This window comes from Chroicocephalus ridibundus, chromosome 7 (genome assembly GCF_963924245.1).
Source record: "Chroicocephalus ridibundus chromosome 7, bChrRid1.1, whole genome shotgun sequence".
In the NCBI taxonomy this organism is placed as follows: domain Eukaryota; kingdom Metazoa; phylum Chordata; class Aves; order Charadriiformes; family Laridae; genus Chroicocephalus; species Chroicocephalus ridibundus.
In genome coordinates, this window is record NC_086290.1 from 54,648,868 (window position 1) to 54,673,764 (window position 24,897).

The following is a 24,897-nucleotide window of genomic DNA, read 5'->3' on the forward strand; positions in this document are numbered from 1 at the left end:
TCCTGTGACTTCGGCCATGTATTTGCCCGTACCAATGCGGGCTGTATCATGTGTTCTTGTTGGTCTTGCATTTTAAGCTAAGTAGTGAAGGGGGTGGCGGGTAGTAAAAAGGAAGACTATTTCAGAACTAAGCTACCAGAAATTCTCAGACTACTTAATTTGTGACCTTGTTCACTAGTTAAATGCGATCCAGGATATTCTACCTCTTCAGTGTTTTCACAGAAATGTTTTCTGGGATAGAAGCTGGGTTTTTTTTTTCTTACTATACTCTTTAAAAAAAAAAAGCTGGGGGGGAAATATGCTTTGGTAAAAGAAGTATCTGGAAAACTTGGGAGAAGAGATTTTTTTTTTTAACTATTTTTTTTTAAATACCTCAGTGAGGGGTATGTGCTTTAACCCAGAAAGTTGGAAATTATCTACTCTGTTCCACATCTTTGCATATATCGACTGTGGCATCTGTAAAGCAATATCTTTATTACTGCAGTAAAATGAACAAAGTTGAACTGGCTGTATCTGTGCCATGAGTTTACTGTTTCTCCACAATGGCCAAAGTTTTTGAGCACTAAAAGTGCAGTTAGTGAACCTGTGTACAGCTTCTGATCCCACTGCCAATGTGTGATGTCTGTGTCCATGCCACCTCTGCACGGTGGAAGCTGGGCCCTCCGAGGGCTGAAGACTGACAAGGTCAGACTCCATATTAGGTTTGGTGGAAGCAGTGCTTTCAAGCATTTGGGCATCCTTCTATTTAGCTTTAATTTCCTTCCTTGACACCATGTAATAGTGTTTTTCAAATACATATGTGTACTGGTACTGCCGTCCAGTCCTCTGTGTTCTCCCCTCATCCCCCTTTGATACAGCAGACGCCGTTGGGTATAAATCAGTGTTCTTAACTCTTTGAGATCAAGGCTTTACAGGAGAGATGACTGTCAGCTAAAGTTGTTCAGTGCCCTGAAGTCTCTGCATGTGGATGGCCTGACAGTAAAGCTGTCCATCTTTAGTAGCTTTCATTTTTCAGCAGATGGGCTGTGCTCTAGAGTTCACATACTGTTGGACTTTTTTGTACTTTTTATGTCTGCGTGGGCTAATGCATTTCTTTAGATTTGAATCCAACATCAAAGTAATATTGGTTTAAAGCAGTGTTTTCTGTATCACCTTTTATCCTCCAAGTTGGATTTTATTTTCAGCTCTGACCCTAGTATTTGTTGTTTCATAATTTGGGGCTTTTTGCTTGCTCTTCAGATTGTTTTAAAAAAAAACAAAACAAAACCCAACCCATGCACAAAACTCTCTTTTGCTTAGCTCATACAGTATTTCCACTTGGCTCAGAAGATGTGGATTTGTGAGCTAGGGAATCCTCATTTGGCTGGTCACCCGAGCTTTCTGCAAGAGCATTAGAAGGATCTACAGCTTAAGTTCATCAGAGGGATGACCAGCTCTAGTTTTAATGAGATTTATTATATATGTACCTTTTGGATTCTATGGCTTTGGTCTTCAAAACAGTCTGTATAAACCTGTTAGTAAAAGCAAAACTGTTGACAGAAAACTGACTCTTTACACTGAATCTGCCCTGTGTTGAGATTATTGATTTTTGAAATTAAAATAATATCCCTTGTGCCATTGGTGTGCAGCTTATCTGTGTTGTTTGGCTAAGTGCTTGTATTCGTGCTTCCCTTAGCTCCTCCAAAACTCCTTCTCAGGAAACCACGTTGATCAAACCCTGATATCGCAGCTCAGGCTTGGAAGAAACAAAAGAAAAAACAAATCTTGATGTTGCATTTGATGGGTGATTGTGTGTGAATTTTATGGATACAGCTGCAATCCTAATAGGAGAGATTGGAGGGTGCAGGGGTAGGTCTTGGCCAAACGCAAGTGTGTATTTTCCCCTAAAGTTGCCTTTGGCTTTCATAAAAACTAGTCAGCATTTAATAATTTGAGCTTTGTTAACTTGAGAAACCTGGGAATTCTTGACTTGCTCCAAAACCAGTTCCTGTGAACTTTCAGCTTGTCAAATAACTGTAGGACTCCAAGGCCTTGAAGGGGATGCGGCGGTACTGGAGGGATATAGATGTGCACTGGTTATCGCTGAGTGAAGGCAGCGCTGGAGAGCATGGGCAACACGAGCAGGGAAACTGGTGTCTGGAACAAGAGTATCTGGGTCAGTCTCCTCCAGAGCTGCAGGACATGTGAGACGCTGCCGTAGTCTGGTTTACCTTCTCTCAGTTCGATGACTTCTGTGCCTGTGTTAAATCCCTGTGAAGATGCAGGTTGACAGGCCTATAGCAGAGGTGGCCGGTGAACACAGTGATTTGACTTGTTCCCTCAAGATTCGTCAAGACTAATAACTAGGTGATCGCCGGAGCTGGGAAGAAGAATGTGGCTTGTCAATGACAGAATTCATTAGCTTTCCTCTGCTTGTGCTGGGTGTTTGTACATGCAGCAGTCGGGTCCACTGAGGCAAATGCATCGCTGGGTGTAACGCCTTTCCTTTTTTTTTTTTTTTTTTTTCTTCATAAGTGTACCTATTAATGGAAGCAGAGTGCATAATGTAATCTTAAAATAGCTACTCCATGAATGCAGAAACATTCCACTTCTGACTAATCGGCCATTCAGAATGAGCATTTAAATATGCACCAGAGACTGAGCGGCGGCTTTCCATATCTGTGTGAATGGAGCTAGAAATGTATTGCAGCTCAGAGCCGTGCAGGCATCTTGCTCCTTGTTTTCTCTTCTTACACTGAGATAAGCAGGTGTGGGGTAACTGGTTCTAGCCTGGGAAGCAGAACGCGTATTCTACTGGCTCTCTCTTTGGTTAGGCAAGCAAGCTGGTGGGGTTGTTCATCCTCACCCCCCTGAGCGAGCATCTCGGAAGGACTAGGCTGATAAACAGTCCTCAAAACCAGATTTCTCTTTCTCTTGGTTGTGAATGACCAGGAACACAAAGAGCTTATGGTCCGAGTCCTGGCTCTAGTGCATTGCTTGAAGAGCTTGGCAAGCGCCAAGGCGCCCGTGTGCGGCGTTTTTTCTCTGACAGGCTGCTCTGCAGCAATGCGTGCTGCTCCAGAGCCTCTGGCCCAGCTTCACAGTGAGAATAAGACACACAGATACGTCTGGGGCTGTGGGGTCAGGAACCGTGTGGTCTGTCAGGTCTCTGACCTCAAGCCTGTCCCAGCTTAAGGATTTCTTTTGCAGCTGCTTGCTGCCTGCCCCGAGGAATCATAGAATGGTTAGAGTTGGAAGGGACTGTAAAGATCATCTCGCTCCAGGTGGGGTCTCCCCAGAGCAGCGCAGAGGGACAGAATCCCCTCCCTCGCCCTGCTGGCCACGCTGCTGGGGATGCAGCCCAGGCTGCTGGGGGTTTCTGGGCTGTGAGCACACATTGCCGGCTCGCATTGAGTTTCTCATCAACCAACACCCCCAAGTCCTTCTCCTCAGGGCTGTTCCCAATCCGTTCTCTGCCCAGCCTGTATTTGTGCTTGGGATGGTGCCAGGTTACACAGTGCTCCCTTCCAGGGGACAAGTGCTATTGGAAGTGGGTATGGCCTGACCTGTCAGAAAGGGACATGCTTTCATACAGCCACTTTTTCTCACTTTCTCTCTGCTGTAGCAGGGTATGGGGGCGAGACTCTTCGTGGGATTCCTTTGCATCTTCACTGAGTGTGTTTTGGGGTGGTTGTTTTTTGGATTAGATATGCATCTTCACTGGATTGAACTGTTGATGCTTGGTGTGTAAGGAGACAGCCCTCATGGTCTGCGTGTGCCAGGCTGTACATTGCACCGGTCTCTCCTGGCAGGCTGAGCACTGAGGATTCAGCGCCAAGGGAGCTGCCTGGGTCAGGTCAGCCAGGCAAAATCTGAAGAAGTGATTTTCTTTTGCTGACCAGTGTTGCTTTTCCAAATACTGCATGGCCTCTGGGACTATAATTTTATAGCCATCTTATTTAGAGCTGACCTCAAAGGCAAGTTCTCCTCTCCTCCCAAAACGCAGGATTTTCAGAGAAGGGCTTACACTGGTTTAAGGCTGCTTTATCTTAGTATAGCATAAACCTGTTTCTAGTTATCTTAAGGCAGAAAGTGACTGGGGGATTTGGATCGGATTGGCTGATTGATTCCTCCTGATTTAAACAATCCATAAGGAGTGCCTTTTGCCCTTACCTAGCTAATCTTGGTTTCCTTTTCTGGCATAGGCAGTAAGTACTTACTCTGCACTGTCTCTTGCAGCAGGACAAAGTTCTGGGAAGTGCCGTACTCTTAGCGTTGACTTCTGCAGCTCTGCTCTTCAGGTGGTTATTTATGCAAGGCACCAGCCAAAGGGAAGGGAGAGTTTTAACTGGATTAACCCCAAGAAGAGAGGGTGGGGATTTAGAGATTAAGGAACCAAAGGCAGCCAGCAATCACTGACTTAAAACCAGCTGTAAGAGAGCCACTCTCTACAGACTGGAAATACAGTCCTTCCTTACCTGCACAGTGTTGAGATTGGCAGTGTTTTAACCTTTCAGGTATTAGAGAAGATGGTCTTAGGGATGCAGGGTCTTAAGGATGTACGGTCTTTTCCCTTAAGACTTGTGTATTGATGGGAAACTGTTCATAACTGGCACCTCTTTAAGGAAAAAAAAACTATTGAAGCACTGAGTGCTCAGATGAGATCTTAAACCTGGCACTCAGAAGGTGTGTTGGTGGCTTGCTGCGACACAATGAGAACATCTGGTTTCAATAGACTTGTAGCTCTTCTAACTTCACACACTCCCTTTTTACACCTTCTACCCTTGCCCTAAAGTGTCTCAGTCGTCCCATATATTTTTTTCCACTGATGCTGTTATGCATCCCCTGCAGGGAAAATCCTAGTAGATTACAGGATTGATAGAAAGATTGGGAGGCATGGGAGAGATCAACAAAAACCGGTTACTAAGGAGACATGAATTTTAGCATTGTGTCTCTAATGGCCAGTCTGCCGAAGGGGAAACAGATGGTACAAAGGAGGCTGGGATTATATAGACAAGTACTGCAGGGCCACAAATCTGATACATCTATTGAACCAGGGGTCAGGCACATCCAGTCTTGTGCCAAGACTAATGGGGTTCCTTTGCCTTTGGCACAGTATTTCTGTCCTTCTGCTGTTAAAGGCTGTTTTGGACAGTGGGCTTCTGCACGAGCCATTCCTGCTCCTGGGAATAGCCAGGTTTGGCATGGAGAGAGTGAGGGCAAGTGGCTATATGGAAGCGTGTCCCCTTCTGACAGGTGAGACTGTACCCACTGCCACTTGCATCCTGAGAGGGGAAAATAACCAAACATTAACGCTGCATTCTGGTTTAGTACAGCTTTTCTCCTGTTACTGATGTACACGTGTAGGAACGTGACTTCTTTTCTACTCTGGGAGAATGGGAGGACAGGTGGTGGCCACAGTCACTCCTGGCTTTTGACACAGCCTGGCCTTTATTGCAATATAATGTTTCGCAGAGGCTTAAATTTCAGGAGTGATGCTCCTAGCTGTGTGCTGCTCGCCAGGCGCCTGCTTCCCCTGCGGCTGCCTGCTCTCCAGAGAGAGACATGAAACGACACTGCTGTTCTGGACTGAGCAGTGGGTAAATAAGCAAAGGCAGAATTCATCCTGGCCAAGGAGAAACAGCGCTGGAGTTGCTTTTTGCAAGAGGCTAATTAAAATCTCTTTTTCTTGTATTTAAACTTTCAGGCTCTAGAGAGTGTTTGCAGTAAACAGGACACTGTTTCATTAATAGATGGAGAGTGCTAGATGACTACAGTACTAGAATTAATAGCTTGACAGCATTTCCGTTTTTCCTCTTCTCTCCTCCTACAGCAATTTGGACTGATACCCAAATAAACAATAACAAATAGATTTTTGGAGGAGCTGTTTGGGAGAAATAACAAAAGTCAAGGGGCACTCGTTACGCAACTCTGTTCTCCTTGTATTTGACTCATCCAGAAAACTCTGTTCTTCTCCTCAGCTTCATTTTCCATTCTCTTTTTTTTTTTTCCTTTTTTCTTCAGCCTCTGTTGGAGGAGCTGTCATTGTATTTGCTGCCTTCTTTTGGGTCCCTCGGAAACTGCTTAGACCCTTAAATCTCCAGTTGTCTGTAGACGTGCAGTGCTGAAAGAGTGCAGGCAGAGCTCTACTGTGGAGAAACAGTCTACAAGAGCCTATAAACCATCTTGTATCAGGCAATAAAATGGCTCAGCACGCTGGCTTAAAATTCCAACAGCATGAGACTAATACCTGGGTGTATTTTTTTTAAGCAGTGAGTGATTCTGGGTGGTTTATAACCGTTACGTTCTAGTTCTAGTAGCAGTGGTCCCCTGCCAGAAGTGGGGCAGCTGGGAGGCTGTTCTGCGTCCTGGGGATGCAGGATGCGAACAAGGAGTACACTTTGTACCTTGTGATTCTCTCTGCAGTGTCTTGCCAGGGAATATCTTCAGGCGTTCCTTTCCCTCTGCTCTCCAAAGACTCAGCTTTGTGTCCTGCATGTACAGAAAGCTGTCCCAGCAATTCCTTTTGAAGTTTTGCCTGAAACACTTGGGTTTTTCTCCTTCCCCAAACGGAGACTAGAGGTGAGGAGACTTTCCTGCCAACTCCTCTTCTGATATAGTCTAAATTCCTGCTGTTAAGCCTCTACCAGCTGCTTCTGTTCTAGATGTGTCACTGCCATAGAGCAGAGACTCCCCGGCTGTGCTCTCCCTTGAATCCAGAGTTACGCAATAGCAGCCTGCGAGTGCCAACGCAGACGCGGCTGCATCCAGACACGCTGTACAGCGTAGTTGCTTGGATACCTCCTTTTCTTGTTTTTCTCACAAATGCTAGGTAACAATTTGCAACGTATAATTGTACCATTGAGCGCAGATTCAGGTTAAGCAATGTTAAGAATTTGAAATATTAATGACTTCCTCTCCATATTGCTTTTTAGAGGTTGAGTATCGTGGGATTTGAGATGATTGAGTGTTGCTCTGCTTCCTTCTCAGAGCATTTATTTAAATAATTTCCCACCTTGAGACATTTTTTTCATCCAGAAAATTATCCTTTAATTACGGATGCAGTAGGCCAAGGGCCCTAAGCAGCCTGGCTGCTGGTTCTGATAGTTCAGGTAGGTCATGAAGATTTCTGCGTTGCTCCTAATTCATCCTCTGTGTCGTACGTTCGTTACGTCAAGGAGAGATTTGACAGGAGCTTGCAGGGATTGGATCTCGGGGAAGCTGAGTGGGTGAGAGTCTCTTCTACATGCTGGCAGGGAGCAAGACGCTTGCGCATTATGGCCAGCTGCTTGGCTTTGAAGCGTACTGCCGAGCTGGTATGGGGTGAAGATACAACTTAAATGTGTCTCATCTACATGGCCACATGTGCTTTCCTCTGTGTAGTTCAAGGCAAGCTGTCAAAGTGAAAAGCCTGTGCCTGGTTTTGCTGCTGCTGACCAGGAATTAGAGTTTTAACAAGGATGATGTGCTGGCACAGCTTCGTTCAGTGGACGCAGCTGTGACATAAATAGGAATGGTATCCAGATAGCTCTATTCTTGTCCTGTTATGGGAATAATAGATTTCATATATGATGCAGGTCAGTCTGCATTGTTTTAGTGACCCTACTACATGTTCTGGGAAAAATCAAAGCTCTGGAGTTGTAATTTGAACCGTGTCTGCACAGAGCCCTACAATAACTCCATGGTTTTTAATGGAAATAACTGTAGCAGGGATACAAATGAGGCTGCTGTGAGTGTGCACCAAGGTAAACTAGATGCTAACAGGAAGATGGCTGATTGCAAGACAAAGACCCTTCCCTTTGCAGTGTACCTCCCTTCCTTCCACCCTCCTCCTCCTAAAATAGCCCTTCAGCATGAGCAGTGAAAACCAAATATTTCCCTTTTTTAAAAGCACATGTAATATTTGTTCATTTCAATGGGAAACTGACTTAGTGACTTAAACCAGAAGCTGGTGGTGTGCATCTGCTACACCTGCTCTATGTCCTTATTCCTTGTAATGTGTAATAGTATTGCTCATGAATGATAAAAGATTATCAGCTGCAGTTCCGGGTGTCCAGCTTCTCTGTGTATGGCTCTTTATTAGCCAGTTTGCTTTTCAGGCTCCTTCAACCTTGTTTAGTTCTAGCTGTCTTTTTTTTTTTTTTTTTATGAATGCAGCAGTTCAGGAGACTCTCTGTCCCCGTTGGAAACGGGCCCAGCTTCTAAGGTGAAGATGTCGGCCCTTTGGGTGAGGAGGCGCACATGGCTGTGCTGCTTCTGAAAGCTCTTGGGTGCATTGTAAGGATGAACAAGGTCTGTGTTTGTAGTGACAGGTAGTGCCTGGAGAGGGTCTAAGGTGTGAGTGTCCATCCTTCATAATTGCATAGGGACAATTTCATGCATGTAAATGTGTCACCCTGCATGAGTGGCTAATGAACGGCTGCTCGCTGTGGTAACCTGCGGAGCTGGGATTTCATTTTAATCACAGACTGTTCGCTGTGTAGAAGCCCTGCCCAGAGATTCGCCAGTGTACACATACGTATCTTTGACTTGGGGTTTGTCAAACTACACCCTTGACATCAGCAGCCGTTCCCAGTATGAAAACTGGAGTTATAGTGCCTGTGCTTATACAGCAAGTGAATTTTCTCACACTTGTCCCATCACCATTTGTTATTGTTGTGGGGAAACAAATGCTTCTAGGTTTTAAGATTTCCAGTGGACAACTTCATTAGCTTTGCCTAAAAGGAGCCTCAGCAGGTATCTTCGAGGTTCTGGGAGGCATTAAATCTAGCAAAGCATCATAATTATGTTTAATATCTGTCTTTTCTGTCGTACTTGCACAGCATTGAAAGGCTTTCTGAAAGTTAGAGGGAGGGTCTACTCCGGCAGATAATAGATTTTGCTTCTTAGTGTCTGTAAATGTCTAGAGATGGTGACAACTGATAGGCTACGACACAGTTTTAGAGAGATGTATAATACTCCTCTGGTGTAGGGATATTTAATGGGAATATGTCTCTACAATGTTTGTATTCTTTTTTTTTCCCTTGGGTGTGTCTCTGTGATTAAGGCAAAAGCTGTTGTACTCCCCATCAGGCAAGCTTATTTCACTGCAGAAATTCAATTGACGGTAATCTCCTTTTTAATCTGTTGTTGTGGTGTAGTGTAGCAGGCTGTGTCACACTGTATTTTTCATCCTGACTCTTGTTGTACCAGTTGGAGGCTTCTAATTTTTGTCTTCAAGTGTTTGAGTTTTATTTCTGCAGTTTTTAGTAAGGCCTCATCTAAACAAGGTTTGCATAAATCTCTTAGCTCCAGCAGGAAGATGAAAGCTTTGATAAGGAACTTGTTTTTTTTCTCCCTCTATAGAGCAGGAGCGCAATGTCTTTGACCTAAATATACCAATTACTGACACAGCAAAGTGATACAGAAAACAATCCGGAAGGAATGCCAACCTCTGAATGAAAACTTGGCTGCAGAAAGCTATTGCTTATGTGGAACCTCAAACGCAGAAGAAATGTGAGGAGGAAAACAGTGTTCATTCAAAACATTTCATGCAAATAGTGATGGGTGAGGGAGAAACGGCTGGAGAAAGCTGCTTGTTTACCCCTTATCCCTATAGCTTTGGAGAGGTAAAAGCATTATGCAAAACACAGCACCGTTCTCCCCCTTCCCCTTTGTGGCCTAGTTTGCTCAGTTTAGCTTTTTAAAGAACTTTTATGTCAAACTTAAAGGCTTCCTGGTAGCAGCTTCTATTTTTAAAACGAGTTTGATGGCAAATGTAAGTGTTTCAAAAGGTGGTTATGAGCTAGCTCTCTAGAACACGGTAGGTGACTTTATTAATTAGTTTCTTAATTTTTAATAATGGTTAAGGTTAACCATCCCCAGAGACCGAGGGATTCTGAAGTGAACTGGTTTTCAGTTCAGCTTTGAGACCTATTCTCTATACGTGAGTTACTTGCACATCGCTGCCAATGAGATGGTTTCCATAATATACCAAATAAATCGTTTCACACAAACTGCTGCGGATTTTTGGTTGTCTTTGTTCTCCATGTTGCAGCTGTGGAACTTGCAAACTCAGGATGCCCATTTTTTTTGTGGTCAAATCACTCTTTTTAATACCAAACTGCTACTAGAAACAGTCAGGCTGGAAATGGTACCAGGTACAGTTCAGCATCCCCCTTCCAGCCGCGAAAGCTCTAGCTGGTGAATTTGTGTGTAGTCTTGGGCTTCTTGCAAGAAAAAAGGGAACCTTTCATCAACCCAGGTTTTCAAGTCAGCCCTTGTTTCTTTTTACCAGCCGGAGTGTTGTTGCTGGCACTTCAGCTTTACTGCAAATGCAGTATGTGTGGGCTTTTTGCTAACGCGGTTTATTTAAGAGATTGATACAACTCAGACTACTGTATGAAAGTCTCTCTGCTACAGAAATGTGTAATAGATATTTGGCAGTCTGACTCATGCATTTGTCTTACTTTGTTCCAGCAGTGGATGATTTGAGATTATTGCTAGGACCAGCCTTGTGCAGGGCCTGCTGTTGAATAGGCATCTGTCAAATACTTCATCTTGGAAGGTGCTGAGCTTCGGTTCTATGTGATGTCCATGCACAGATCCTGGTCCCTTGGCCTTCAAGGGCCTTTTATTCAGTTGCTTCTTTGGGCATCTAACGCCAGTCCAGTGCAGATGTCAGATACCCCATACCCCAGGGCACGTCACCGTGTGTCTGTGTCAAGAGTTGAGTTGAGCCCTAAGGAATCTGAATGTGCAGTGGGTGCTCTTATCTCGAGGTGACTTATGTTGCGTTAGGGGAAAGGCTGTGGCTGCAGTAATGGCACCCTCTCTGCAATACTCAACCAGCCTGGGTTATCCATGTGTTGGGCAATAGTTGAGGGTGGGTGGTTTTTGTACTGACTTGCTTAATACTTGCTGACACACAAGCAGAGCTCCTGTATGGAGGAGCTTGCAACGCACTGTACAGCTGTATCCCAAACAACGATACACTGGGAAATTGGTGGATGCTATGAAGAGTAGCATTTGCATGGTTTAACAACTGGATTGATGCCTGGATGCACAGCCTCTGATTTCACTGAAGCAGCTGCCTTCTTCCCAGCAAAGGTCACAGTCGGCTCAGAGGCTCTTAGCGTGTATTTGAACAACTGGATGGGATCTAGCCAAGGAAGGGTGGGCAGAGAACTGGAAGACTGCTCATTTAATTACAAGCCTTTTCTTTGTAGTACCTCCTTTGAGACTGGGTCCAGAGTTGTTCAGATGATGGTGGCTTGACAATGTCAAGTTAAAAGCCTCGTTGATGGCGTGGCTACATCCGAATGTTGCTGCGGGTTTGGGGGGATCTATATTAACTGTGTTTCTGTTGTATAGATAAGAAGCTGCCAGTTGCACTTCTCTAGGAGAGCTGAAAAGGCTTCAAGTTCTTTGTCTCATGTAGCTTCTCACAAAATAGCTTCTGCATTCCAACTCTTGCACAAGGCCCCTCTGCCCCTCTTAATAAGGATCTTTTTAAAAAAAGAACACTATTGACTTTGAAAATTAACAGCTTCAGGAAATGAGCGTGGTTTCACATCTACCTCTTGGTTCTGCCTTCCTGTGAGGAATTCAGGATTGCTCGCTGCTGGTGTTTGTTGCTGTGCAGAGGATTCCTGTAAAAGGGGAAAGCATACCGAATAATGAAATTGCCCATCCAAAACCCAACACTTAGCCAAGATTTAGAAAATGGAGAAGGGAGAGAGAAGTTCTGTAATGTCTCAGGTGTGCGCGTCACAGCTTAGGAGCAAAATGGGGTGAAATCTGGAATCCTTGTCCTGTCTTTTAGTCAGTGCTCTCTTGATATGGGTGGCTGTGGCCACTCACACTCCTGGTAAAAACGCTCCCCAGGCATTGTCTATACAGTCAGGTACTTTGGCACAAAATCTTATGTAGCAAGCAGTTATTAAATTGGAATCTCTTTTAAGGCTTGAAAGATGTATTTTTAGGGTGTAGTCTCTGTGAAATGTTCCTTAGTTAATAGAAATACAGTGAATGTTAGATGCATGACTTATGCTAATAATCATATCTCTTAGAGTAAAAGAACTTGCTGTGATGTTCCTGATGTTAAATACAGGCAGGCAGCTCCAGTCCTTCTATGTAAGAATGCAGATTGAATCTTGTTTATCATTACATCAGTCTGCAAAAGGAGATTTATAAGAGCAGAATTGTTTGCGTGACATGGAGTGACTCCCATTGTATAGAACAGAATAGCACTCAAAAATTTCTCTCCTCTCCCTTGCCCTTTTGATGACAGATAGTTGGCAGTGGATCAAAGCACAAACAGGATTAATGTTTTGCATATTCTGTCCTACATGGCCTGAAAGGAGCAGAGATGGAATTTTTCATCTTTCACTTTAAACTGCATTTAATATCGTGGCCTAGTTTAGAGCTATGCGACTCATTCCTTCCATTTCCCCCGAGGCTTCTGTTTCTGGTCAAGGAAAGCAGGGCATGACTCCCTCTGGAGCTCATCAGTGCTGCTCAGCTTCCTCCTCGTTGCAGGCTGGTGGAAGAGGCTGGTTTGAGGCTGGAGCAATCCGGCATCGGGAATCTCCCAAGTAGCGTTTGTGGAAGCTGCTGTCTCTTGCACCCATTGCTGTGGGTACAGCAGGGGTGCTCCGGGGCACGGGGAACCCGGGGCTGGGGCAAGATCCGAGGTTCTCCGACCGCCTGTGCGAAGGCAGCTTTAAAAGCTGAAGTGGGTCACTGCCACGGGCCACAAATGGCTGGTTTCAGTGTCCCCAGATGCTGTCCAGGCATGTTCCTTCTCAAAGTGCAAACTGCCTTCTCAAAGATGTCCTCAGAAAGGAATGTTTACAGATTCTGATCCACGTTTTGGCAGATGAATTGTTGCGTTGGCAGCAGTACTTTCTCCTCTTGGGAAATAAACTGAAAATGGCAAGAAAATTTGAAGGTGCTTGTTCTAGTAGTCATGTCAGTACTGGAGTCATTTCCTTCACTGAAGCTTGCACTTGACCATGCATTGGGCACGTCTTCTCTGTCCTGCCCTCCCCTCTAGTGGGGTGACTTGTCATTGCAGCTTGGTTTTGGCTGACAGTTACTAAGGAGGTTTTGGGGCTGTTGTGCAGTTGCAGAGTTACGCAGTGACCAGAGCTGTGGGACGGGTATGGTGTACACGGGATGGTAGCACAGACTTGTGGAAGAGAAGAAATAGTAGTGGTGGGAGATGTGAAATATGGGAGCATTGGCTTTAGCTCCTTTCGTACTGAATGCCCTCAGTCCATGAGAAGGTATGGATGCATTTGCAAAGGAGATAGTTGATGGGGTGAGAATGATTCAGATATCTGAATCTGACCACTCTATAAATACCAGGGGAAGGAGCAGGCTGCAGGCTGGTCAAGAGTTGCTCGTGAGAAGAGGAGGAGGTTAGTGAAGGTTAGTTTTGTTCCAGAGAGCATCCTGGGTACTGGCGATGGATCTCTCGCTCAGATTGCACTTGTCTGCTGTTCTGTTTCTGTAGACAGTCAGCTCTATTCTGGACAGGTGTGCTTCTCACACAAAACTGCTACCTTTATGTGTAATATTAAAGAGATCTTGTAAGAGCTTCAGCAGAGACAGATGGTAAATTGATTGGGCCATGTCTAGCCTCCTCCACACAGAGCTCTTGAGGGCTGAATTTTGAGTAGAGCTAAGATAATGATCTCTGTATTTCAGGATCTGCTCCTGTCATTTGTGGGACTTTCGGCGTACCAGGCTTGCCAGTTGCTGTGATGAGGATTTTTTTGGCATGTGGAAATGGCCATTCATTATAATACTAAAAATGTTTGCATAGCTTGGGTTCCTGAACAGCGCAGTAGAGATTTCAAGTGCTCTTTCAGTTGTTTTACCTTACTGTGGGTTTGAGGAACTTGTTCTCTAGCCAAATGTATGCTTTTGAGCCGTTTTGGCTTATTCAAAAACCCCATCATGTCTTTAGCTGTCCTGCCTGTAATGAAACCTCTTCCTCTCCCCTCTGACCTCTTCCTCTTGCTCCCCCCCCAAGTCAACTTTTTTTATCAACCCACAGAACTCATGGTCTGTCAGGATCTGAGAGGTTCCAGCAATAACACCCACACCAACTAATGGTGTTTTCAACAGGACTTGAGATAAATAATACATTTGTTCGAAGGAATCTAACTGCACAGCTGATGCTGGCTTCCAGTTTCTTGTCTTGCAGATCTTGTTTAGGACATTTAGCATGTCACCAAGTCCTTAAGGTGATGCAGCATCCTGGATGAAAGGCATGGGGTTCTAGAATCTTACGCTTGAGTTTTTTCCATTCCCATCTAACACCACCATCCTAACGCTGTGAGGCCATTACATCAGGTCGTGCAACCCAAAGTAGTGGGATGGAGCTGGGGATTGGGCAAAGCCAGATTGGTGGTACCTGTAGTGCCAGTGTCTTTCTCGGTTTAATGGGGCTCTGATGATGGTGGTACTTGAGTGACTGACCCTTCAGAGAACTCAATCCTCATCCTGCACATCTTGTGTGCGTGTTATATTTGTGTTTCCTTTTTAACTTCTGCTACGAGAACTTCTAATGTGTGGCTCTGTTGAGGAGAACCCATTGAGCTGTGTAAATTCTTAGAAGATTTGTCCATTGCACATAGCAACTGGTAGTGTAAAGGGTGTGCCACATTCGTCTTTTCTGCAGGCAGATCTCTAGAAGCTAGTGCAGAGTCTGCTCAGGATAACCCAGAGGGACCCATGCTCTCAAACCCAGGGGCAATAGACAGCTGTCCATACTGGCACAGCCCGAGGAGAGTTTAACTCTGCATGCTGTACCTGTTTGCCATAGCCGGTGTGTGGCACTGAGGAGGTGGCCCGTGTGGCTTCTGTGGTGACATTGGCTGCCTGGCTAAGAGAGGCACTGTGTCATCTCAAGGATCAGAGCGATCCGTTTCACCATAGTATTTTCCACTCCAACCTACTGGGAATTGCCTGTGCTTTTCAGCACTGGGGTGAGAAATGAATAGACACTCTCCTGGGAAGTGCTAGTAATTAGGATTACAAATTTAGTGCAAGAGGAGCAAGGCAAGCAGGTCTCAGTATTTAGGACTGAAGCAGACTTTGTTGTCTTGCTCTAGAAATGCAGGTACTTAACTGCTTTCATGCACGCAAGATAGTTAAGCACTTGCCAGCTGCTTGGAAGTACTTGATGCCTTACTTTTGCAAATTTAAAATGCTGGTGTTATTGCCTGTCAAGCCAAACTGCAGAGTGGTCCATTGGATAGCCACTGCCCCTGAGGTGTTAAGCAACACAGTTGAAATGTGCGGAGACTTTGGCTGCGCGAGGAGTGTGGATGGCCAGGACAGCTGGCCAGTCTCTGGAGCTGTGGACAGCAAACAGTCTGGCTCAGATAGGTCCTGGGCCAGTGCGGTTATTGCAAAAGCTTGAATAATGGAAAGTGACTCTATGCCATTGGATTTTTCTTTAGCAAGGCCAGTCTTGGGTCTGTATCCCAGAGAGTATTCTGGAGTGTCCTGCCAGCCAGGGAATGCAGCTGAAGCTTCATCTCGGGAACAAGGGCTTGGCTCCCTGGTCTGAAAGAGGCTGCTCATGTGATGGCTTCTCTTCATCTGTGTACTTGCACCCTTTTGAATGACGCCACAGCTTGTTTTCTATCGACTGTGGAATTCATCGGTGTTTTCATTTTGAAGGGGTCAGGAATGCCAGCTTCCTTATCGAGTTGCTGAGCTAATTGGAAGGTATGATGAGTAGAAGGTATTTCTGCCAGCTCTTGCTTGTTGTAGATGCTCTGCAGGTTTTAGCTTGAATTTGTGGTCGCAGGTGGCTCTAAGTGAACTACTTCATGATGGTGTTCTAGTTCTGTTCTTAGAAATAGAAGACTAGTAGCAAGCAAGCATTTTCTAGTTTCTTATATCTCACAGGTTCGGATAATTTAAATAACAGAAACAGAATATCCAGCAGGAGTATCTGCATTTAACTCTGCATTAAAAAATCAAGTGAATATGAGCTTTGCATGCAATAACTCTCCTGTTGCTTCCCTTCCTCTCCTGCCCTGGGTGGCAGGTAGGCACGTGTACTCTTTGGTGGGGCTGAACCAGAGGCCCGAGGGCACGCAGTTCCTCGTTTCCTTTTTTCCACCGACTCCCTTTGGAATTGACATTTATCTCATTCCCCAGCCTTCCCCATGCCCATGAAATCCGCTACACACCTTCTCTTAGTTTCCATCTGTGTGCTGTGGTGTGTAAAACAGAAAGCAGAGCATGCATGATAGAACATCTTACAAATGGCTCTCCTGAAGCAAGCTGAAGAGGAAGAAAAGGGTAGTTTCCCTTCTCAGAAGAGCTGTACAGTCTCCCCTGGGATGATTCATGGGAGAACGTTATGGGAGCCTATCACAGAGGTGTTCGGGCAGGGGCAAGTGCTGGGGAGGAGAGCACGGTGATGGCACTGGTATACATCACCTCTAAGTTCATCCTTGTGTGAAACGCCATCACTTTCTGCTAGTTTGGCTTCAGAGTTTCAGCTCTTCTGCAGGTGTTTGCAGAAGAGCAACTCTGGACTTTCTTCATCCCTGCTTTCCTGTTTCAGAAGTGCAGTAGAAGTGCATCACTTTGTGTTTAGAAAGTGACCCTTGAGTCCAGGAGTAACAGAGGCTACAGAACATGACAGTTCACTCTACTATTGCTATGATATAACTCGTGCCAACGCCTTTGCTCATGAGAGGATGTGTTCATCTTAAAGGATGATGGGATGAATGATAGAAGAAGGAGAAAAATGGAATAACTGTGCTGGAGCTTGGTTAAGGTTCGATAGAAAAGAACTCTGTAACCAGTTAAAAAAACCTGAACACTTCAGAGAATTAAGTGCCTACCACATGGCATCATTAGTAAAATGTTAAACACCCCTGCTGTCTCAGTGGCAGAGGTCTCTTGCAACCACCTACTTGCTGGTTGGTGTCTTGAAAAATCACCAAAATACATGGCACCATACTGAGGTCTTGCTCTTTACTGTGGGTCAATTCTGTGACGCCCCTGCCCCGGCCAAATGCTTGGTGTGTTTTAAAACGTGTTTGCTCCTGCGACCTACATGACCGTAATAAGCTTTCACTGATCAAACAGATCTTATACCCCATCTCTAGCCAGTGCCTGGCAGTGCATATGTAAATGTACTGTGAAGCAGAATTAATTGCTGAGATCTCTCTACTGAGGTATTGCTTTGGGCTTTAGTAGGTAGGCCTAGTAAAATTCCATAGCACGTTAGAGATTGTGCATATTAATTTTGCATCTAAAGCAGCATAGTATGTCAAATTTCCACTTTTGAGTCTTATCTGCGCTCACCCAGCCCTATTTGGCAGGTTTATTACTGGCCGTTTTTTTGTATTCTTACACTTGATTGCTGACACTGGCCTATGAATTAATATGATCTACATAAAGGTAATAAAAACCCCTTAGTTTTTTTACCCAGATGTAAAATGTGTGTTTGGCTTTTGGCCTGCCTTCTTTGGTAGGGGTCATTGGGAGTCCATGCAAAGGCATGCTCAATCCTGCAGCGACAAAAATTCTTGTAACATTGAGTTTTTAAGAGGGTTTTGAGAGAACATGAAGCGACAGCTGAGCAAGAAGTGAGTTCCTTTGTAGTGACAGCTACGTGAAGCAGCAGTGAGAATTTCCTTTGCCTTCTACAATCAAACCAGTGAAATGCAAGTCTTTGGATTCTGCATATATTAAAGCATATTAACTTTTTTTCTCCTTTCCTATGTATGCAGGAGGCAGACAGTGGGGAAGAAGAATGCCGGTCCCAGCCCAGAAGGTAAGATTGTCACTTGAGGCTTGCAAGAGTCCTCGAGGTTACCTTTCTCTCTGAAATGTTCCACAGGGGTTTTGTTGTTGTTCTGGCACGTTCTGCAAACAGGCATCATTTTCTGCCTGTTGTTAATGTTGCACAGCTGTCTTAATGTGTACTTTACTGAAAAATATATTTAACTATGGCCTAAACGATGCTCCCGGTAAAGGGTTTGCTGCAGCAGGAAACAGGAAAAGTCAGATCACACTGAAAATATTTATGGGGAACAGTTCACAAAGATGTCAGTGAATATATTCTCCAAACTGCTGTTTGCATCCAGGAAGCGGTGTCTTGCCTGCAGGCACGTTCTGAATAAGGTGGTGATGCACCACTTCTCTTTGTATGTGGAGACTTTGCTCATATCTTAGAACAAATCCTGGTTGTGTTATTCCTTAGCTCCCTCCAGTTTCATGTGTTGTTTCTCAGGATTTGGTCCATCATCAGAATATTCCGAGAGGAATAACCATATTAATAAACTTGTTTGCTGGTTAAAAAGTTTCTGTTGCCATCAAGAGCTGAATTGGATTGTTCTAGTTAGCAGGAGTATCACAGGAGAGACTTCAGCAGTGAGAGTCATCCTCTCATTGTGTTTCTTCATCTCCTGATTTATGCCCTTGTGTACATCTTTGGGATTTGTGAAAAGTTCTATTTCTAGAACCTGAAGTACAGGGTGATCCTGTGCCATAAGGGCACCTGCTGCTTAAAACAAGATGTTCAATGGATGTGTAGATATTTGCTACTGATGCAGGTAGTCAAATATCTACTCCAAAGCTAGGAGAACACTGAGAATTTACAGGACTCTATTTTTTTTTTTAATTGGGATTGTTTTGGGTGGAGGTGTTCACTTTTGTAAATGCCAGTTTCCATTGCTTCAAGAAGAACCTTTTTTGATAAATGCTTATCTCTGAAAACCAAACAAACATTGAAACTTGGCTGATTGAGGGGTGACAAGTATTAATGGCTGTTTTATAATGTAGTCATAGTCTTAAGGGTAGATTTGTTGAAGTCTTGTAAGATTTATCTCCTATCCTCTAAGCCATCAAAGGAATTATTTCAGCTAAACTTAATAAAAGCAAAACCTGTATGTACTAGGTAACTTCTCCAGCAGCAGGAGCACTTTCTTGTCTTAAAATGTTGTAGTCAAATTCTATGAAAGGTGTAAGATTCCCTCCAGAGGGAGTAAAGGGGAAGTGAAGGTGAAGTAGTTCTCACTTTATGAGCTCTTTGGCTGTTACAGTTCTTTGCTTAATGTTGTTTGTGTGAGCAGGTAACAACGAAAGCCATAATTTCTAGTATTTAAAAGGCTTGAACAAGATTTGGCCTTTGGGTTTGGGGCCAACTTGGATCAATCTGCAGAAGAAAAAGCTGTCGTGATTGTGCATTCCTGTGATTTCAGTGGAGTCCTGCAGTTATGTGGCCTGGAGAAGGTGGCTGGTCTGTTTCCTTCAGTCCTCTACCCTTAAGTGACGATTTAAGAATTGCTGTTTCTTCATTTTACAACTTTCATGACTGAGAGGAAAGCTGGAAAGCACGATTCCCAAAGGCTTAAACTGAACTCAGCTAAACTCTGATTTTTAATTTCACTCTTAGCCTTCCAGCAGTCACAAGATCAACTTATGACTTGATCTCAGTATACATAATGTATTGGAGGGGGTGGGAGGTATTTAATTGTTGTGGGCACGTAGCAACAATTGTAGGTTATGTTTCAAACAAGCCTTTTTTAATGTATTTTAAATAACTTCCTGGGGTAGGAAATGACAACCTGCTGTTGATGTGGTGATCTGAACTCCGTGACTCCTGTTGCTGGGGTCAGAGAGCTAACTGAAACCAAGATGCTTCTTAGGGAAAACAAGGGGGTGGGTGTTAAATGTGTTTGATTACAGCAGGATAAAAATAATAGCCAAATGTGGATAAGTTGTCAACCTGGAGTCCTGCTGTGGGGAAGCAAAAGATGTCTATAAACAGCTTTTGAGTGTATCTAACTCCCAGTTTTCAAGGGAGCATACCAAGTAGCAGCTATTAAAAATGCAGACAGTAAAAAGGCAATGGACTGAGTTTGGCTTTGAAAGCAAAGGTGTTGGCTGCAGTGTCACCAAAGTAGTGCTCTGCAGCAGCCTGACATTCCGAACTGCCTGCCTGGGCAAGGCCGGGCTGGGGAAGTTCTCCTGAGGCGTAATTTGGATGACCTGGCTGTAGCTACCGTCAGTGTTTAGGGGATTTTTGCTGTTTGTAAAATTCTTCTGATGAGGAGTCCTTTTGTCTCCTGCACTCATGTAAAACTTGTTTAAACAACACTACCTCAGGGTAGCATGGTTGGCATCAAGCGTGCCCAAACTCATCAACTGGACATTGCATGCGAGAGCACTACTGTGGCTAAAAGCATGTTTGGGTTAATAAAGTAACGTTTCAATTTTTATTAAATAGGATGTCAGTGCATAAAGATGTTGTGGTGCTCGCAAGGGAATTAGCTTAAGACCTAAGCATAAGCACATAGACATGTCAGAAGATTTTTGCAGTGATCAGTCTTGAAGATCATTGAGCGCAGGTTTGTTTCCATCCTCCTGAGTCCCCATGTCTCTGCATAGTCTATGGATTGCTATCTCAAATGAGACAAATGTTCCACTTAAATCCAGCTCAGCAGCATTGCTAGTCCTGTGGCTAGCAATTTCTAGATGATAGCTTCTTGGTTTAGGTTTCTGCTGTTTATCCTTTCTCACTGATGATATAAGACTGGTAGTATGACAGTAGGAGTGACTACTGCTTGTTGAGCAGAGGCTATGAAGAGCAACCAGTCTAAAATGTCCTCCAGAGAAGCAGAGAAATTAGTTTCACACAGGAGCTTCAACTTGTAGGTAGGTACATCAAGATCCTCGTACCTAAACCCAGTAACCTACCTGGGTGCTGACCTGTTTGTGCTTTTTAAGATCGAACACCACAGAGGACTGGGATTGCATGGACTCGAGTCTCGCAGACAAGGGAGAAATAGTGCGTTGTTTAAACTGAAACCTGCTCTACAGAGCAGTCGAATGGGATGGCAAGCCTGCGCTTGCCTCTTTGTTGGAGTTTGCCTGCGTGAAGAGGGAGCACCGGCACAAGCTCAGTCAATCCTCTTCCCTGGTGTTGCCTGCCCTTGGCTTCTGCTCTCTCAGAAGGGCTGGCCCTTCCTATAACACTTCACGCTCTAATGCTAATGCTCTTAAGACCGTTTCTGCCAGCACCATCACAGAACGAGGAGTTTTCTGCTTTGTGAATTAGCAGAATCCACTTAGAAGCTTTTTTCCAAAAGATGGAAAGAGCTATTAGATGTGCAGAGAGTTGATGCACGCTCTGCAATTACCCTTGGAAGGTGCTTGAAACAGTATTTTCTGGCAAGCTCTTTTGTACTGATGCGGAGAGGAATGGTTTGTTTTCCTACTTGAGGAAAGTACTTGGGTATAGTGAACACGGACCTAATTTTTGTAATACTTCTATCCGTTACTAAAAACCACAGCAAATTAATACTGCAAATACCTGAAGCTGAGCAAATAGGTGAAAACCAGCTTGGTTTCTGGAATATATTTTTTCTCAGGCCCAAGGCCTGCTCTGGGGCAAGCCCAGGAGGGTCTCTGTACCCTGCCGCAGCTCTGACCCTTCTTGCAGTCTATGGGTGAGATCCCCAAACCCCTGACGGGGGTCCAAGTTCTTGCTCTGGAGTCCCCCATCGAGCCAGTCCTCGTCACCTGTCTAACTCTTGGCTAATGGGACTAAAACACAGTACTGCACAAGCAGATGTCCTGAACAATATATTTGTTACGTTTATTACCTTCATAGCTACATTCCAGACATTTTTATTAGGCTATCTGGAGGCTGTACAGCCAGCTGGCCCACGCATCTCTCCTCCTGTCCCCAGACATGCTGCTGCCACGCTGAATGCACTCTCAATGGGCATCTGTGTTAACAATCTCTGCATGGTCCTGATGTTGATAAAACTTACCTAAAATGCATGTGTATTGAGCTTGGAGTTGTGTTTACACCAACTGATACATTGACGTTCAGGTTTAGTGTGCTCCGTGCCAAGGTTGCAAGGATTCAGCATCTTTGTTTTGCTGACAAATGACATCTCCGGGGCCCGGGGCAGCAGCGGTGCCGCAGTCCGCATTGGATTTGCTGTCAGGATCTGCTGGTTGCTTTTTTGGGTTTATGTTGGAAACGGTGCCTCCGTTTCCACACTGTCTGTGAACTTACCAGCTCTGCCTGCCTCGAAACAGCTCTGTTTGCCGAAATGCAGCATTTGAGGCTGCACAGTAACTGCTGCATATAAAATTGAGTAAGCTGTATTGCTTAGCGAGGCTGCTGGGGACTTCACAGCAATTCTTTGATCTTTTATGGCCTGGCGCTTGGTCAGACTAAAGTCCGTTTGCTTAGGTCCAGCTGAGGAGCCTGCCATTCCCTTCAAGTGCCGTAGAAAGTGATTAGGCCCTACTCGAAAACTGGGGTTTGTTACCTGAAAATATCCTCAAAAAGTGCTTGTCGTCCACGCTTCAGGTGGGGGTGAGAGAGTGGTGTCAAGAAAGAAAAGAAAAAAACCCCAAACCATCACCTTTTGCAGCCAAAGTATGCTTGCCTTCTGGTTTGTTTTTTTTTTTAGTCAAAGTAGTTCCTTCCAGGAGTGAACTGGGAAGGAAAGCAAATCAGATTATTGCCATGATAACAGTTGGATGTGCCAGGATGCCTCAAGGTTTCAAGCTGTGAGTAAATACCTTTGTTTTAGGAGCGGAAGACCACAGCCTGATGCAGGAGCTTATGGTTTGTAACAGTATAAAAGTTGTTTTTCAAATAGTAAGTGGAATTGGTGCATGTGTTTCCTTGTATAGGGCAAGAGCTCAATAAATTGTAAGCCAACCTGTTTGATGGTTAAACTGAGACCCACTGTAAGCTTCTCTCTCCCTGAGGGTTATGGGAGATGTGTGCTGTTCCCCAGGGGAGAGGGGAGTGAGTCTGTGATACCGAAATGACTGCACTTCAGAAAGCTTGTTTACAGTCTGCATCAAGATGTGCAAATCTTCAGCATCCTGTGTCTGCTGTGACTTTTGGAGATGTGTATCATCTTGTCACCACTTGGAGCTCCTGTGGCAGGCTCCTGACACTTCAGGTTATCCTTAAAGCATATCTTGTGTTAGAAGAGAGACTTCCCAAACCCATGTGCTGTGAGTTCTAGCAACTAAACCTTCCTTGTGCTGCCTTTGCTTGCTGATGCATCTGCCAAACATTTATTTTGTTGTTACTTAAACAGTAGCTGGATCTTGTAATGGGCGTGTGAGGCAATTTAACTCCAGATCTTCAGTAAGAGGGGACTGTGTGTGTGGTGTACAGGAAAGCTTGTGTTTATCCATGCTGGAGATTACTAAGCTCTTGTAGTATGAACCTTATCTTCAGAATGTGTTTCCTGAATCCATCTTTCTGTCTTTCCTGTCAGTGACAGCTTAGTCTCTCTGTGGCATTTACTACAGCTGCTTGTGGAGAACAGAACCGTTCTTTATCTCGGGATGACATTCATCTGCCAGCTCTGCTGACCACCAGAGAAAGTTCTGTGGGCCACACATCCCGATTCATTAAAGTTGGTCTGTGGTCTTCGTTTTCGAATACCAGCTGTTTTAGCACCAAACTGTGAGCACATGTAGTAAAATTGGGGTTTATTAGATTAGTAACAGGTATCTGCAGGGTTAGTTCACTGCGAGGTCTATGTCTGTGGTTGCAACATGTTCAGTCCAGTCTGATTACATACCTGTGGATCGCAATAATGTCTAAGATGACTTCAGGTGTGATCTTCAGGCTGAAGGATCAAGCAGACTAATATTGTTGCATTACCAAATTACCAGGTAAATACATGGTGCCGTAGCAGGGAGCTCACTCAAAATATGAATGCTTATGAAAAGCTTGTTAATGTGTCATTCTAAGCGTGTGAACAGAGGAGAATGAGGAACAAGGCAAAGACAAACTGGGAAGTAAAAGGAATGAAGATGGGTCAGATCCTTCAGCTACCAAAAGGGTCTGCTCGGCATGGAGCAAGCCCAGAACATCTGCCCCCATCCACTTGTGCTCCTTCTGCAGAGGAGGGGCTGAGCAGGAGGTGCCGTAAAGATTCCATACGTGCTTGTGTCTCCTGCTGAGCATGAACCAGGTGCTCTACACTAGAGGAATCTAAAGTCAAGGAAAGATTCCTGTTGTAAATAGAAAGGGAAACTCCAAAATAGCTGTTCTGGTCGCTTTCCTGGTAGGGCACCTTGGCAAGGCTTCAAAGTTAAACGTGAATCCTCAGAGTTTTCAGCTCTGCGTGGATTTCAGGCACTGAAATGTATTTTGAGAATCTGGGCCAGGGTTTCTGGACTTGGTGCGATTCAGCTCTTTGATATCTTTGCATCAAAAACATTCCTTTATGAAATCAGGGGTGTGTTTTTGACTGTTCAGAGGATGTAGATATTTCTTTTCCATGGGTCACTGAAATAACACGTTACCTATTTTACGACATCAGATGTGTCATTCAGGCATTTTTCTTCCTTGATGGACTTAGAGCAGTGCCGTAACAGTTTGCAAAGGTATGGATTAACTTTTTAGTAGCAATGTAGGTGTTTACATGGAGAGCAGTTTGCTGTGCATTGTAGCTTTTGCATCTAAAGAACTGGTTTCTTTAAAGTTCCTCTTGAATTACTTGAATGCATGTGGAAGGCAGCTCTCCAGAAAGCAGCAGGAGAAAGTGGCTGTGGGAGAAGATGTTTCTGCAAAAGTTGTGTCTTGGTGTGTTATCCCTCTCCAACATGAGTGGTGCTTGTTGAGAGCAGAGTGACAGATGTTGCTGCTTGTGTCCCTTCTCCTGCCCCTGCTGCCTGGTGGCACTGCTCGGGTCCCTTCAGTCTTCTGTGCTTCTGCCTCTGTAAAACAGGTGTAATTGAGCATTGACCTCTTTGTGTCAGACCCTCTAAGATTTAATGATAAGTAAACTATACAACGATTGGGCGTGGGGTTTGTGAGGGAAGGGTTTAATGAAGTGATAATATTGCAAAATAGGTGTTGAGTTCTCAACTAAGAAGCCTAATCATCGATCATGATAG

At 44.5% G+C, this 24,897-nt stretch overlaps 1 protein-coding gene across 1 annotated transcript in view; it reads left to right on the forward strand.

Moving 5' to 3' along the window:
- SSH2 (slingshot protein phosphatase 2) overlaps window positions 1-24,897 on the forward strand; it is a 103,601-nt gene that overhangs the window by 17,097 nt on the left and 61,607 nt on the right. The window contains 1 exon segment of the mRNA XM_063342562.1: window positions 17,733-17,776. Within this exon segment, the coding sequence (XP_063198632.1) occupies window positions 17,733-17,776 (44 nt within the window).